The sequence below is a fragment of the Dermacentor silvarum genome, chromosome 2 (genome assembly GCF_013339745.2).
Source record: "Dermacentor silvarum isolate Dsil-2018 chromosome 2, BIME_Dsil_1.4, whole genome shotgun sequence".
In the NCBI taxonomy this organism is placed as follows: Eukaryota; Metazoa; Arthropoda; class Arachnida; order Ixodida; family Ixodidae; genus Dermacentor; species Dermacentor silvarum.
Window position 1 is genome coordinate 104,460,373 of NC_051155.1, and position 17,757 is coordinate 104,478,129.

The 17,757-nt window shown below is 47.0% G+C and overlaps 1 protein-coding gene across 1 annotated transcript in view; it reads left to right on the top strand.

The window, feature by feature from the left end:
• Positions 1 to 11,938, top strand: part of LOC119441058 (scoloptoxin SSD14) — a 77,795-nt gene extending 65,857 nt beyond the window's left edge. Inside the window, exon 10 of the mRNA XM_037705779.2 lies at positions 11,743 to 11,938. Within this exon, the coding sequence (XP_037561707.2) occupies positions 11,743 to 11,889 (147 nt within the window). The 3' untranslated portion in view covers positions 11,890 to 11,938. The remainder of the gene's footprint in view (positions 1 to 11,742) is intronic.
• The last annotated feature ends 5,819 nt before the right edge of the window (positions 11,939 to 17,757 follow it).

The following is a 17,757-nucleotide window of genomic DNA, read 5'->3' on the forward strand; positions in this document are numbered from 1 at the left end:
TGATTCTGTATATTTTCTCTCGCGAGGTGAACGAAAATTTGTAGTATATAGAGTCTTGCTTCATCAAATATGTGGCCGCGCTCATTGAAGTGGCTGGCTACTGCTTTAGGTAAATTGTGTTTTGTATCTGCGCGATGGCCGTTGAGTCTCGTGTGCATTTCTTGTCCAGTCTCACCTATGTATTGCTTGTTACAAGCGGCACATTCTAGACAGTAGACTACGTTGCTTGACGTGCAAGTGAAATTCGAAGTTACCTTGTGAATGTAATCTGACGCTGTACTTTTCACTGTAGTAGTAGATTGAATATGTTTCCATGTGGAACACCTGGAGCGGCCACAGGGACCGGATGTTGGCTTCGTCTTTGCCCTTAGTTTGGCGTGTACAAGAATGTCCTTGAAATTACTGTTCTGTCTGTAGGCTACTCTGGGCGGGTCGGGAAAGATCTTAATAAATTTCTGGTTGCTGGTAAGAATTGGGTAGTATTTACTAAGGATGTTCACGTTGGTGGAGTGCGTTTGAGAATTTAGTAGTAAGAAGAGGCGTTGTTGTCCTTGTGATCTTAGGGCGGGGTTTGGGGACCTCGGCTCGATCAAGCTTGGTTGCATCGGTGTAGGCTTTCTGAAGGGCAGTGTTCGGGTAGTTCCTGCTTGATAGGGTTTCCTTAAGGTGGTCGAGTCTGTCTACGTAGTCATGGTTTTCAACGCAAATGCGACGAAGTCGTGTGGCTTGGCCTTTAAAGATACCTTGTTTGCGATGTCTGGGATGGTGGCTTGTATATTCTAGGTAGTGTTGTTTATCAAAAGGTTTTCTATACAGCGTTGTCTTTAGTGTCCCATTATCAATATATATTGTTGTGTCCAGAAAGTTTATGCGCTCATTTGAAGATTCCGATGTGAATTTCATTGTTGTGTGAAAAGAATTTAGGAAAGTTACAAATTTATCTAAACTGTCCTGACCATGTCCCCATATTATGAATATGTCGTCTATGTATCGTAGGTACGTATGTGTTGGGGCTTGTGGATGCTACGAGACAGGAAATCCGTTTCTAGAGTACCCACAAATATGTTCGCGTAGGTTGGTGCAAAAGGTGTGCCCATACCATGTCCATGTATTTGTCCCATGTATTTGTAGGTAGTAATTTTCCACAAATTCAAAGTAATTATATGTCAGAACTAATTCAAGAAGAGACAAGTATACTTCAATAGAGTGTTGTGCATTGTGTTTGGACAGCGTTTCTTTTATTGAGTTTAAACCATCAGGGATTGGAATGTTGGTGTACAGGGTCGTGACGTCTAGTGTTGCGAGAATTATGTTTTGCGGTATTGCACCTTTTGTATTAATGTCCTCTATAATTCTGAGTAGGTGGGGGGGGGGGGGGGGGGTATCTTGCACAATTGACGCAAGTGTTTTCGGAAAGTCACCAAGGAAGTGGTTACGAAATGTGGAGAGGCTTTCTGTCGGGGTGTTGTTGTTCGATACTATCGGACGCTCTGGAGTATTAGCGGTGTGTAGTTCAGTGGGTGGAATTTTATGAATTTTCGGAAGGAGGTAGAAGCGTCCTGCAGCTTTGTTGGTTGGTTTAAGAAATTTGAATTCTGACGGTGTTATCAATTCATCACCCAAAAGTGATTTCAGCCTGTTGGTGATTTTCAGTGTGTATGGTAATGTCGGATCGTTGTCTAGCTTACGGTAATGTTCAGGGTTGTTTAGCTGTCTGTAAGCCTCGTGCTTGTACTTATCTATCGGCCAAATAACTATACTTCCACCCTTATCTGCTTCCTTAATGACAATGTCGTTCCGGCAACTAAGATTTGAAATGATACGACTCTCTGATAAAGTTATGTTTTCAGGTCGCTTAGCTGTCTTGCATTGGCTTATAATTTCTTTAGTGACAGTTTTAAGGTATAGGTCTAGTTCTACGGCTTGTTCTGGTTCAGGAGTCTAAGTAGATTGTGCTCTAAGTGGGGTCGTCCCGGTGTCTGGTGCGTTGTTGTCGGCGAAAAAATGTCTTATCCGCGTTCGTTGGGAAAATTCCGAAAGATCCTTGTGAAGCTCAAATTCATTTATTGTGTTCTTCGTGGAACAAAAGTTTAGGCCCTTTCTAAGTACGCCTATTTCTTCCCTACTTAATGTTTTTGACATGTCTACAACATTAGACTGATTTAATTTTGGGGAGACTTTAGCCACGTCTGACATTTGTAGATTCGAGCTCCCTTTTGTTGGCGTGAGGTAGCTGTTTGCCTGGAAGTTTGTTTTCTGATTGAAGTTCGCTTTCTTCCTCTGTTTTTGAACCAGTTTTCGAGACTGTGCTTCGTGGTACTGTTCTTAAACTTTCGTCTCATCCAGTGTCAGAGCTATGTTCTGAAGTCTATGGCTAAACCTTTCCAGATGTTCTTCGCAGTGTTCCATGAGTGTATTCAAAAGTGAGAAGGAGGCATTGTTTAATGTTGTCTGCCAGTTTGCACGATGATGTGGTTGGAGTGTTCCTAGAGCTGGTATAGCCTTCAGGGTTAGTCCTTTGGGGATTATATTGTTCTGTGTGCAGTCTGTGTACGTTTTCAGATGGAAAGTGTAACTCGCACGTTTTGTGGTAAGTTTTCTAGCCTGCAGAAATTCTGTACTGCGTGGCTGAGAATGGTTATTAACTTGCAATTGCTGTCATTTATTTGCCTTTTGGCGGGTAGATCTGCGTGTGGTTTGTTTTCGTTTGGCAGGTTTGTTTCCGCATGCCTCACTTAGTTCCACCTCTGTTTCTGTTTGAGTCTTTGCGTGTGCAGGCGAGCGTGTGGGTGTCTGTGTGAATGCTTCGGTTATGGATTTTGTGTTGTCTGTAACAGTTGTGTCTGTTTGCACTGCCGTTGATTTCGTCTTTGGAATAGTGTGTGCGTGGTGGCTCGTTTCACAATGAGTTGTCTGTGTGCCCGAGGTGACCGTTGCAGTCGTGTTGTGCGGGGTGGCACTGTCGGTAGAGCCGGTGGATGTGGTTTCTGGAATAGATTTAGAGTGTTTTTCTGTATTTTTCCTTAATAAAGGATTTGATGCGTTGGGAAGCTAGCTGTATTCCTCTGCGGTTTAGATGGAAGCCATCCCAAGCTAGGTGTTCATGCGGTGTTTCGTGTATTTCTGCGTGGTGCATTGTGTCGACGTTCTTGTGGACGTGTTCTAAGTTAAAGATTAACGAGTTGAGTTTGTTGATTTCCTCATTGTGTTTCATGAGCCTGTTAGTTTGGTGGATTAGCGGTCGGTGTTTGTTTTGTAAGCGGGGAGAAACCGTTGTCACGGTTATGTGTGCGTTTGGGCGGGCTGTTCGTATGGTGCGTACGTATTACGTCGTTCATTGACTCGATCGTTTCCGTGGCGTTGTGTGTGTTGAGGTTGTTAGCGCCTACATTGATGATGAAGTGTGTGGTGTCCACTGGTGTGTCACAAACTGATGGAAGAATATCTGATGTTTGCGCCCCACTCAAATGTCTTATGTACGGCGCGTGTGGTCCGGGTGGAAAGTGTTCCTTCAGGTACTTGTAGTGGCTATCTGCAAGCATCGCTACATGTGCAAAGGATAACAAGGGGCACTTACCCTGTTCCGTCATTGTCAGCTGGTCTGGAAATCCAAAGTCATAAGAGGCGGCTGACAAATGGAGTAGCACACGAGGAATAAGGAGTATAAACAGGCAGTCAGGAAACGAGGGAGGAATCAGGATGGCAACAGAAACCTGGAGTGGCACAACGCCTGTTTACATTTAGAGAGGAAGATATAGAAAATTACGTCAGTTGATCACCATACTCGTGCTTTAAAGTGTGATATGAACGCCCGTACTACATATGCTCAATAGTTGTACGGCAATATACCATACAGAAGGCATACGTGAACACTCCCGCACACAGAGCCAGCCATTTCATCTCACTTTTGAATCTCATATAATCTTGCGAGGTGCATGATGGAATTCGAGCCAATACATTTGGCGCGAATGTAAACTGAAATAAGCTGGTCTATTGGCTTTCAGGAATACCATGACGCACGGCCACTAGAAGCTTTTTTCATTAAATATAAATTGGTGATCCGCATGCCATTTTTATTGCTTGGTTGGGCTTCATTAAAATAACATCAGTTTTTTAGTCGACAACTTAGGCATCCTTGTTTCGGAATATATGCAAGTTTGGCCTTTGTATACTTTTGTTCCAGCACCGTGCATGTACAACGTAGGCAACGTTGTTTTTTTTTCGTCAGATTGGAATAGGATTAGCTTATTTGTTCACGTAAATTCGCGGGGAACCCACCTAGTGCTAGAAGAACATATACAAGGTTGCAAACGCGAGGCTTGAGCCACTTAACGTGTGAACATAGCATTCAATAGAAAAAGTCACTGAAACAATAAAAGTTTCTACGTTCCGTTTTCTTTTTCGCATCCCTCTCACCAATGTTCAGAAATTTTGCAGCATTCTCCTAGGCTTAAAGTATTTATCTAAGAACAATGGACGCTTGAAAGTTATAAATTTAATTAGTTGTACTAACTGTGCCATGAACTGCGGCACAATATTCAACTCGCTTGAACAAATTATGAAGAAAAATAAACCAGTAGCGAGTGGCACTATGCCTTAACACAAGAAATTGTAAATGAACTTTCCAGAATTTATTTGCTACCACTTTATCGATGTACTCTAAGAGCTTGTTGAAAAAAATCATTTAATTTTTGTTTTTCCATTAAAATGATCACGCGCAGGCAATGAAAAGCGGCCCATCAGGGACCGCTGTCGAAAATCTACATATTTTTGTGCAGCAACAAAATATAGCACACGACTCTGCCTCTAGGCGCGCCTTCTGCCCTTGAAAAAAAATGGAACCAGCTGTACCGAAACTCCTCTAATTGATTCCTCATGTAGTTGTTACACGAAGATAGCTTGGACACCTGACGACGGTCTAGTGAATTTTAGAGCGCAGCTTTCAGGCGCCCGTTCGTGCGGCGCGCGTCGGCGTTGTTCGGCGGCGTAACCGAACGAACAAGCGAACGATGAAAGAGCGAACGCGAAGCGCCGCGGCCTTACGAAAGACGCGAGAAAAGCGAAGAGGATGGTGCAGCGGAACCTTGAGGCGGAAAGCGGAGGAGGGTATGGCGAAGTAGGTATGGCCAGATGGCCAGAGTAGCGCGCGCGTCCTCTGAGAGGTCTGTCGGCGGCGGCTGCTGTGAATTGTGCCCACGTGTCACACACAGCACTGGCTGTCGCGATCTCCAGATTATGCGAGGCACTCGCGCCACACTTCGCTCGTTTGCAACGATGCAGATTGCCCGCGGCAGCCAATACATCGGGAAATAAAAACACGTATAGAGCTGCGCTCAAATTTCACATTAGGGAATACCGTAATCGTCGGTGATTTTCTTTTTCTTCTTTTTTTTTTTTTGCGGCGAGTCTCGCACCCATCAAATAGTTTCCGTTCTTCTTAGCGCGATTGCAACGGAAATATCTTTCTAACTCTCCGCCATTTTGATTCAACTCTGTAATACTATAGCAACTGTTGAAGTTTGCCTTTCGCCGCCACTCCCAACCACCCCAATGCGCTTCCCCTTGTCGATAGGCGGGGCCGTTGTCAAACTCTCAGCGCTACCTCCATCGAGCGTCGGGTCGTCCGTCTCACGCCTGAGCACGACCACCACTAGGAATTCGAGGTCTGAATAACCTGGGAACAGTGCTGACCAGAGCTTTTAGTGTCGCGAAGACGAAGGAATTCCGGCAGAAGCCATCTCAAGATGACTATCGAAGTTAATGTGATTAGCATTGACACAATGTAGCGGTCATGTCGCGATACGCCGTATTGACTAAGACACCTTTATTTAGAATCTGTAGTGATCATCCTGAGATTTTCAAGTGCTTCGGCTATATGCAACATACACGGTCTCCGTGATTGGCCCGCTTCGTTATGACCATTGCTCGCCAAGGTTATCTCACGACGGTATGGACGAGGACCGTACGCCGAGGCGAATGCAGTGACGACGATGGGTTGATTCTGCACTGATCACGATAAATAACCACGACGCAATTGCAATGCCATGACGACGGTGACATAATCACGATTGACTGGCGATATCACAATTACAACGGAAGGAAGGAGAAATTATGTTGATGGAACGATGAATGCGGTATGACGACGACGGATTGATAATTGGATGACATTTCATATAATCGTATTACCATGGTATGACAACAAATGCATAACGATGACTATGATGACGAGAACGACATCGACATGACTAGAACGGGATGATCATCGCTGCATAGCGAGATGTAACTATTATGACCCCGAGGACGTACGTAGTGGCTCTAGTTAGTAGACAACAACTGCGTGCACATGGACGGACGGACGGACGGACGGACGGACGGACGGATGGATGGATGGACGGACGGACGGATGGATGGATGGATGGATGGATGGATGGATGGATGGATGGATGGATGGATGGATGGATGGATGGATGGATGGATGGATGGGTGCCTGAAGTAGGCAAACAATGCTGATCGCATTAAAAAAAGTGGGGCGTGCAGTGGGCGCGGTTGGTCGCTGGTACCGTTTTCTCCGTGGCCGAAGAGCGCCGCTATTTTTTTGTAGCATAGTCTACACAACACTTGTACTTTGCGTATTGTAAGCATATATTTGTTTCTAATTATCTGTTACATAAACCTCGTGTCATTTAATATGTATCATTCCTATGTTTCCATAACTTGTCAATTACTACATATTTATTTATTCATACGCTGTATGTATTTCATTTCCTTGTATTTTAACTTCAATTATTGTAAGCACCCTTTCTTGTATTTGATTATTTGCTTCATTAACCTCGTGTATTCTGATGTCTGTTGCTGCTAAGTTGCCATAATGCATTAATTACTACATTGTTAAATTACTAATAGGAGGTCCCCTTGACAATTCTTGTAACTCCGGGACCTCCTTCTGTACTAATGATGAATGATGAAATAAATAAATAAATGTACACTAATCTGCGCAGCGTCCAGTTGCTGTGTCTTAGCCTGCCTGCCTCGACTTCCCCATAAACCGACAGACACCACTGACGTAAAATTGGCATAGGGCAGCAGGTTTTATAGTCTTCAGTTTTGTGGAGTGGCAAATAGCATGTCCGGGCCTAATCCGGGCCCCACTCTAGCCCGAATCTCCGAGCCCAGCCCGGGCCCGACTCAACAATTGCACACCCAGCCCGAACACGGGCCCGTGCAGTGGTCTAGTTAGTACAACGAATAAGGTTTAGCCAAATGTAAAGATATTAGAAACTGATCTACATAGTTTTTTGTGCTTCTAAAGTTTGTTAAATACTGAAATATTCACTGGTTTAGGCTGATGGGGTCATCGGACTGGCACAACTGCAGCACGAAGGCCTCTCCCTGCGACCTCCAATTATCCCTGTCTTGCGCTAGCTGATTCCAACTTGCGCCCGCAGATTTCCCAACTTCATCATACCCACCGAGTTTTCTGCCGTCCTCGAGTGCGCTTCCCTTCTATTGGTATCCATTGTGGGACTCGAATGGTCGGTCCACCGGTTATCCATCCTACGCATTACATGCCCTGCCCAGCTCGTTGTACCGTCGTTATATACCGTCGTCATCAATTCACGATCGTCATGCCGCTGTCGTCATGCCTTCGTGATCATAACCGACCCTGGCTAGCGAGTGTCAGAGCAAAGTGGGCCGACCCCGCACATAACTGAAGCAACAGAAATCTCAAAATGACCACTACAGATTCTAGAAAAAGGTGTTTTGAGCAATACGCTGTGTCGTTACATTGTGAGAATGCTAATCGCATTAACGCGATAAGAATCGTAAGATGATTATGGCCGAATCTTTTTTTCCCGTCACTGTGTAATCTGCGTGACCTTATATTGTCACATTATGTTTCCGAGAGAGCACCCTGGAACAAGGGGATGATGAGTAAGTAGTGATTAAAAAAACTAGCACTTGACTGTCTAAATAGCTTTGATAAGACAATTCTCGAAGAAAATTACAACTTTACGTTTATATATATATATATATATATATATATATATATATATATTAAAGGAACGAACAGGAGACAGAGACACAGCACCTGTTCACTGGGCCGGCTGCTCTATTAACATCCTCTTCTTTTTACACTTTTGTCCCTTGTTACCGGGCTTGTGCTTCTACTTTATTACACTCGGCCACACTGCATTTTTGAAACTCAGCGCAAAACCACATCAGATTTGTCGGTGGACCCTCTTGTTGAGACGAGCCACGTGGACGGCAAAATTGTTCTTTCTTCTCTTGTCCAAGGTTCCCTGTTGATCCAGAGTGCGAACACGCCAAGTGTTCTTCTCCAGTCGTTCTGTGATCACAAAGGGACCCTCAAATTTCGCGCACAGCTTCTTGCCCAGTGGTCGACTACCTCGTTGGACCCACACCTCATCTCCTATCTGGTACTGCGGCGCGGGGCGATGGCGACGATCGTAATGACGCTTTTGAACGTCTTGTGCTCTCGCGGCACTCTTGCGAGCTTCTTCTCGAATATTGCGGCATAATAGACAGTTTTAGTATTGCGGAAATGGCACCACGCTAAACGCAATAAAATAGCGGTGTCAGTCTGCGCATGCTCAGAACGCTATTTCAGTTTTGCGGGTAGCGTGCGTCCGCTATTTTTCAAATATAGCGGAGACGCTAAACGCTCGCTAAGTTTTTAGCGTTGCAAACATGGTGGCACCCTCGGCCCGAGCGCTTGACATGCAGGCTCGTTTCAAGGCTTGGCGTGGATCCACATGGCTAGTTTGGTTGTCGAGCTGCTCAGTTTGCTGCTTTGACTACTCGCAGCTAGATGGTTTTGCGCTTAGCGCCGCATCGTTGTCTTACGCTATACTAAAACTCCATCGAACAGCGTTCCGCAAAGATTTAGCGTGCGTAACACGCTAACGCTAACGCAAGCATTTTCCGCAATACTAAAAGTCTCTAATATCTGTCGCGCGACGGGGCGTCCAAATCTGATCGGGGTATTCAAATTGAGCGCGTTAAGGCGGGGTAGCTGGCCATAGACTATTTCGTACGGCGATGTCCCAGCTGAGTTCTGTAGTCAAGTGTTCATTGAGTAAGCAGCAGCCTGGAGATGTTCGTCCCAATCTGCTTATCCCGGCTTACTATTTCTGCAGTAGGGAGCCAAACGTGCTTGAATTGTCTGATTAGCTCTCTCCGTCAGGCCGTTTGCTTGCGGATGGTACGCTGAGGCATAGTGGTGCTCAACTCTTGCATGGCGTAGGTAGGAGCTGCGGAAGGTGGGTGCGCGATCCGATATTAGTTTGTTCGGAAGACCATGCTTCAGTTCAAGTCGGTCTCTCAAAAATATTGTCACGTAGCTGGGTGCCAGAGAAGGCACGGCGGCCGCCTCCACAACTTTGGATAGATGGTCAACAGCAATGAGGATGTAGCGATTGCCAGCCGCTGTCGTTGGTAGGGGGCCAACATGGTCGATGCCAACTGTGTGAAATATGGTAGCAGGAGGTGGAATGCGTGTGAGTAGCCCAGGCTGGCACCCTGGAAGCCGCTTGTGTCGTTGGCATATTTCGCAGCTAGCGACGTAATCACGAACACTCTTACTCATTTTGGGCCACCCGAAGCGCTCCTGTACTTTTTTTAGTGTCGCTCGCTGACCTATGTGTCCGCCTTCAGGTGTATCGTGGATGGCGTGGAGAATACCAGGCCGCAACGAAGCAGGGATGACTAGAAGGTGTTCTTCAACTTGCCACTTATTCTTCCATAGACGACGATAGAGAGTTGCGTCACGCACGACAAATTTGTTGCTGTTCTGTGCGTCCGCAAGTGAAGCTATGATAGCCGCCACGTCAGTGTCTTGGCGTTGGACCTCGGCTACGTCTTGCTGTGAAAATAATATCCAGGCTTCCTTCATTCTAGATGAGTCGTCCCCACTATGATTTCGCGACAATGCGTCAGCCACTTGGTTTAGAGTACCGGCGCGATGTCGGACGCTGCAGTCATACTCATGTAGTCGTATTATCCAGCGTGCGAATTTATGCTTCAGGTGTTGCTTTGAGAACATCCATGAAATTGCAGCATTATCTGTTACCACCTTGAAATTCCGACCAAGCAGATAGTGCCTAAATTTGTCGTCAACGCTCCACACAACAGCTAGGCATTCCAGCTCGTTGGAGTGGTAGTGACTTTCAGCATCTGAAAGTTTTCGGCTGGCATAGGCGACAACATGCTCAGCACCATCTGGGTCGCGCTGCACAAGTACTCCTCCGAGTCCAGCCTGGCTGGCGTCTGTGTGCACCTCTGTGGTCCAGTCTTCATTGAAGTGACTCAGTACAGGGCAGTCCGTCAGCTGATGTTTGAGCGATTGGAACGCCCATTCCTGTGATTGGCCCCATTAAACTGCGTATCTTTCTTGAGCAGGTCATTAAGGGGAGCAGCTGTCGAAGCGAAGTTGGCAACAAACTTTCGCAGATAAGACGGGATGCCCAAAAACGACTGCAGCTGCTTAATGCACGTCGGAGTGGGGAAGTATGTAACGGCTGATATCCTTTCAGGGAGAGGCTGTACGCCTTTCTCATAGATGGAGTAACCCAGATACGAGATGGCCGTAAGTCAAAATTGGCATTTCTCACGGTTTAGTCGGAATCCAGCGTTGTAGAGCCTCTCAAGAACTTCGTCTAGGTTGCGAAGATGTTCTTCTTCCGCTGTGCCCACAACTAAGATGTCATCGAGGTACACAACACAGCCGTGATCCTTAAGCGAACCCAGCACGGTGTTCATAGCACGCTGGAACGTGCTGGGAGCTGTCCGTAAGCCGAAGGGCATACGGTTGAACTCGTAAAGGCCTGATGGCGTGCGGAACGCGGTTTTAAATTTGTCTTCTTCAGCGACATTGATTTGCCATTACCCAGCCCGCAGGTCTAACGACGAAAAGAATCTTGCATTCCGTACTGTGTCAATGGCATCGTGAATGCGGGGCAGTGGGTAGGAGTCCGGTATGGTATGCTTGTTGAGTTCTCTATAATCAACACACAACCGCAAAGTGCCGTTTTTCTTGCGAACAAGGACAATAGGTGCGGCCCAAGGACTGCACGACGGTCTAATAACGCCAGCAGCCACCATCTCACTCACTTGTTCGGCAATGACAGACCATTCGCGTTCAGCATACCGTCGCATTGGTACGCATATAGGTGGATGACTGTCTGTCGGAATGCGGTGCTCAAGCAAGTCCGTACCGGGAAGTTATGCATTGTTGTCGGCAAACAGGGCGCGATGTTGCTCGATAACGCTAGAAAGGGTCTTCCTGCCGGAAGTCTCACCTCTCTGTGACTCAGTCGGAGGCGCGCAGGACTTTACCGCCCTCAATGTTCAGTTGCACGTCGTTAGAAAGGATGTAGTCCGCGCCAAGAATGATGTCGGCCGGCAAGTCGTCGAAGACGGGCACGTCGCGTAGATGCTTTGTACCAGCGGTTGTGTGTAGCCGCAGTTCAATGGTGCCTGCTGGCTGTACGTTTCCCCCTAAGCATCGCAAGGGTGCCTGAGTCCAGGGATGGAGAGTGGCAGGCGCGTGCCGCCGAAGCAGCGCTGAACGCTCAGCGCCCGTGTCTACAATATATATATATATATATATATATATATATATATATATATATATATCTTTTTGCGGGTACATTATTGGGCTAGTGACCTAAGCTGCAAGACGATTGGTTTATGGATATTTCGGCTTTTGTTTCTTTTTTTCAGGTATACGTGAGCCAATTAAAGAAAAAAGGTCACAAGATCAAAGTCAAGGAAATCATGGCTAACGTTATGACCGGCATCCACAGGCGAGATGGCCGACTCTACGCCAACACCGATTTCAGGAAGGATAGCACTGTCGATGGGGATTGATGGATATCAATTGAGCCTTGCTTTACCAGTGAAGATCCACGGAAAATAAAGATTGTCACATAATCAGTTATCTGCGCGTTCCAGTTATTGTATTAGCTCCAAGTAGGTTAATTTCATCAGCGGAGGAGGAGGTGAGGTTAAGCATTTACCTTGAGTTCCCTGCGTTTTATTTATTTATTAATTCTGTGTCTGATGCATGGGCTCCCATGTTTAATGAACAAGTTTGCAATGGTTAGTAACTTTTTCCTGAGTGATTTCTTTCGGACATTACATCACCAATTTAGTGCTTGCACTTTTCTTTGGCTGTTCGCGATAAGAATGGTGAAAGCTGGGCAGCTTTCTCCCCCATGCTCAGAAAAAAGTTGAAGACGCTTAAGCTTAGCCTACTTAAGCTTAAGTGCAACGCGATAGCGTTATCGGGCCCCGTTCTCACCGCATTTTGCTTTATGGGTAGGCTTAACTGCAACACACAGCGTGGGAAAGCGAGCTTACAAAGACCAAGCTTACACCGATCCCCTTAAAGTCTGCTTCACTTTTAAACACAAATGCATTGCTGGAAAGACATTTTTCCAGGGGCAATATAAGCCGTCTTATATCTAAATGTGAAGACCCTAGGACCTTTTTTATTACTTTATTGATTGTTTGATGTTGCCCCGAGGCGCGTGTGTCCAAAACGCACTAGGCAGGCTAAGTCCCAGTTTGACCTGCCGGAGACGCGAGCGCCATCTGGATGGTGTTTTAGCAAGTAACATACCCGGGCGCGCCGCTGTTGCATGCTAGAAATGCTGGAAAAGGGGTTTGTGTTTGAGTTTCCTCGTAACCCAATACGATCGAAGGAGCCAGCCAGTCTCCTTCGCGCTCGTGCTTCTGGAGCCAATCGCGACAGCCGAATTGGACAGTCCACTATGTGGATACGTACAGAATGCCCCCCCCCCCCCCCCCCAGGTTGTGGTTAAGTCGTACTTTACGATTTTATACGGCCATTGAGAAATTCATTTTTTCTCCATTAACGCCTTGCGCGGAGGGACTGCGCGGTCGGGGTGGTTCGGGATGCTTTTCATGGCCGGGCAATGCCTCCGCCGCCGACGCCGAATTTTCTGTGACACGGGGCCCTTAGCGCTACCGCGTTTATAAGATGACTTTGTTTATGCCACGCCAGAACCAGAGCCTGAATATACCGACCATAGCACGCACAGTGTCAGTCGGGGTCAGCCGTATACCCAAAAATTACTTTCGGGAGGGGTTTTGCGGGGACAACGGTGGCCATTTTGAAAGATTTCTATTAATCTATTCTCGCGTCTGAATCAAGCACATCACTGACATCATCATCATCAGCCTATATTTATGTCAGGACGAAGGCATCTCCCTGCGATCTCCAATTAACCCTGTCTTGCGCTAGCTGATTCCAACTTGCACCTGCAAATTTCCTAACTTCATCACTCCCGCGACGCCTGTCTCGCTGTTCTTTAAGTTCCTGCTGCTTGGTGAGCATTGCTCTCGAAAAGTCGGGTTTCAACAAGGAAAGTTTTGTGCGTGGCTGTCGCTTGAGAAATAGCTCAGCTGGTGTCTTTCCTGTCACACTACTGGGTGTGTTGCGGTATGCCATCAAAAAACTGTCGATACATTCCTGGAACGAATCACGTGCACCTGACGATTTGCTTTCCAGGACTTGCCTTATCAGAGCGCGTTTTACAGTCTGCACAGTTCGTTCGGCTGCGCCGTTTGAAGCTGCATGATAAGGAGGAGTGCGGATGTGTCTCACGCCGTTGGTGGCCATGAAGTCTGCAAACTCGGCTGCAGTAAATTGCGGCCCATTATCGCTTACCAGTGTTTCCGGGAACCCGTAAGCTGCAAAAGCGCTTCGAAGCCTTTCAATTGTCTTTGCAGTGGACGTGGACGACATAGGCCATACCTCGACCCACTTCGAAAATGAGTCAACAAGAACAAGAAACACATTTGCACTCGTTTGAGCAAAATCTACATGCACGCGTGACCAGCATCTAGTAGGATAGCTCCATGGATGAAGTGGTACAGGCTGGGCTGCGGGTTGTACTGCCTGGCATATTGTGCATTTCTTTACGTACTCTTCTATGGCTTTGTCAATTCCAGGCCACCAAACAAAACTGCGGGCCAGCATTTTCATGCGACTTGCCCCAGGATGTTCGTCGTGTAACAGGTCGAGCACGCGATACCTTAGCACTTCAGGGATGGCAACCCGGACTCCCCACGTTACGCAGCCCTGCTCCAGTGATAATTCATCTCGGCGTACGTAATACGCCTTGAGTTCTTCTGAGCAGCAACTAGGCCAACCATTGAGAGTAAAGTCAGCTACGCGACTTAATGTCAAACATCGTCTGGACGCTTTTGCAATTTCGTCGGCTCTCAATGGAAGACACTGAAACACTGACAAACATTCGGCCGATTCTTCTTCAGCCTGCACTACTTGAGGCAATCTGGACAAGGCGTCAGCCACATCCATGTTCTTTCCCTTACGGTACTTAAGGCGGTAGCTGTAGGCGGCAAAGGTCATTGCCCAACGCTGCATGCGGGCTGCCGCTAACGCTGGTGTGGGCTTTTCTTCTCCCAAGATGCCAAGTAGTGGCTGGTGGTCAGTGTATATCGTAAAGTTCCGCCCATACAGATAACGGTGAAACTTTTTAAGTCCAAATATCAAGGCCAACGCTTCCCGTTCACACTGTGCGTACTTTTTTTCCGCCGCACTGAGGGTTCTCGATGCAAACGCGATAGGCCTTTCTTCTCCGTCAGCAGTTTCATGAAATATTACTGCGCCTAGTCCGTAGGATGACGCGTCACAAAGCACTCCTATCGGTTTGTCAACGTCGTAGAACGTGAGGACTTTGCTGCTAACAAGCAGTTTTTTTGTATCTGCGAATGCATCGCTGCATTCCTTCGTCCACGACCACTTTTTATCTTTCTTTAAAAGCTGATATAGTGGCTCAGCGACGGTTGCACAGTTCCTCAGGAATTTTGAGCAAAAATTTAGCATACCCAAATATGCCTTTAGTTCCGTGACGTTGGTGGGCTCAGGTGCATCAACAATCGCCCTGATTTTCGCTTCCGTGGGATAAATCCCTTCAGCAGTTACTGTGTGACCCAAGTAAGTCACCGATTCTTGAAAGAAACGGCATTTGTCGGCGTTCAACGTGATGTTATACTCACGTAGCCTTTCAAGGACCCGCTCCAGCGTCTTTTGACAGGTGACTGTGTCAGATCCTGCCACGATCACATCATCGAAATAGCACCCTACATGCGGAATGTCTCTCAGTACTTCGTCCATCATGGACTGAAATATTGCGGGTGCACTAGCCACACCATATGGAAGGCGCTGAAACTGGAACAAACCCATACTGGTGCTTCACAGTCGAAAGTGGTCGTGACTCTGGATTCAGTGGTACCTGTTGATACGCTGCGGACAGGTCAAGAACACAGAACACTTTACCGCCTGCAATTGTTGAGTACAGGTCTTCTGGCCTGGGTAGCGGGTAATGGTCTATTTTTAACACTGGATTAATTGTAACTTTGTAGTCTCCGCAGAGCCTAAGACTGCCGTCTTTCTTTGGCACCACCACAAGCGGGGTTGCCCAGTCGCTATGTGGTACCTGTCGTAGCATGCCCGTTTCCACCATATCATGGAGTTGTTTTTCCACTTTCTCTTTAAGTGCAAATGGAACAGACCTGGCACGACAAAATACTGGCACAGCGTTTGCATTCAGGGCTATTTTTGCATCAAAATTTTTCACGGTGCCTAGTGTCTGAGAAAACACTGCAGGGTACCTTTTCTGCAATGAAACAACTCTGTCCTCTGCAGTTACCTGGCCAACCTCGCCCCAGTCTAGCTTAAGACGTTCAAGCCAGTTCCGCCCAAGTAATGCTGGTAGTTTCCGTCCGTTATCTTTAACTACTACTACTGGTAGCATCATGTTCTGATCTTTGTACACTACCGATACTTCACACTGCCCTTTAAGTACCATTTGTTCTCCTGTGTATGTGCGAAGTTTCACTCTGGTGGGCTGACATGTGATATGGGCAAAATGTGAATTGTACACATGCTCTGGTACTACACTCACAGCCGCTCCCGTATCAATTAGCATGTTAAGCGGTTTACCTTCTACCTGAATGTTGACATCAAAAGACGAGTGTGTCATATTTACAAAATAGTACACTTCGTGCTCGGACTCCTCATCAGAACATTCTACTGCATTTGTTCTCTTTGACTGTGCTGCTGTGCACATTTTTTCCAAGTGTCCTACTTTTGAGCAGTTACGGCACACAAAGTTTTTGTACCAGCATACGCTTGAAGAATGCCCTCTGCCGCATCTATCACATCGCTCTTTCTTGGGAACGGGGCTCATTTGCGCCTTTTTAGTCAATTTCTTCGAATGGCTCCTAATTGCATTTAACGACTCGTCCTTGTCCCTTCCTTTCATAAGCGCTGCCTCTCTTGCCGCCATTTCTCGGTCCAAGGCAATCTTGCAGGCGCTTTCAAAGGTCAACTTCTCTTCCGCGAACAAAGCGCGCTGGATTTCCTCGTTCCGTACCCCTGCCACGAGCCTGTCGCGGAGAGCATCCTGTAGGAAGTCGCCATAGTTGCATTTTCTAGCCAAGTGTTTTAACTCGACTATGAAATTCTCTACGCTTTCACCTTCGTGCTGCGTCCGCTTATTAAATCTACAGCGTTCCGCTATCACCGAGCTTCTTGGACTGTAATGCTCTTTTAGCAAACGCTTGGCTTCAACGTAAGTTGTCTCGCTTGGGGAAGCTGGCACTACAATGTTCTTCAAGACTTCATAAGCTTCAGCTCCTATCACCGTCAAGAACACCGGTAGCTTTTTTTCCTCCTTTATGTCATTCGCTTGCACAAACAGTTCAAATCGTTCTAAGTAAGATTCAAAATTCTGTAACTTAGGATCAAACTCAGCGATTTTGCCTAAGCGCGACATTTCTGTCCGTCAATAGGAACCGTAGAGTCACCTCTGTGCTGTTCCTGTTGTGGTCGTTGTTGCAGACTGGTTGTGCTACGTTGCTCCTTGCCGGTCTGCCCCGCGTCCGCAGGACCTGTTGCCTGAAGCGTTCGATGTCGTTCCCCGTTCTCCGCTCGTTGCAAGCTGCGGTGTCGTGCTCCGAGAGCACGTACTTGATAGGAAGGCTTCTTCAGTCGCCAAAATGCACCTACTATTCTGCCGTCCGGTTCATTCGCCGCATTTGCCTACGGGGTTGATCCCATCCTCGTCGCCAGTTGCATATGACCTAGGCCACAAAGCAAGAACGCGTTTATTCACAAAGCGCATGCCCTTTTATAGGCAGGTGTGACGTCACACAATTAGATAGCCTCGGCGCCAGCATGCGCTGCACGTTATCACAACTCCACCTAGTTTTCTGCCGTCCTCGACCGCGCTTCCCTTCTCTTGATATCCATTCTGTAACTCTAATGGTCCACCGGTTATCCATCCTACGCATTAGATGGCTATACCAAGCACCATTTTTTCCTCTTAATGTCAACTAGAATATCGGCTATCCTCGTTTGCTCTCTGATCCACCTGCCTGTTGGGCTTGGATGACCGTCCTGTCCCTTGCGCTACGCTAACCATCCATCATTGTTGTAAATAAATCCATCCCATCCGTTACAATATAACACGATGAAATATATGAGTTGTGTTGAGCAGTATATTGCCGCGGCAATAATTTCGGAGGGCGTCAGAACTCCCTAACCCTCCCCCTGGTTGCGGGCCTAGTGGCAGGTGAAGTGTAGCTGAAAGACATATTCCTGATCCGCGTGGACCACATTTTAAGAAATTGAAACCTGTTATTCCCCGTTTGTAACGCTAACGCAAAAAGATACTCGTGTCA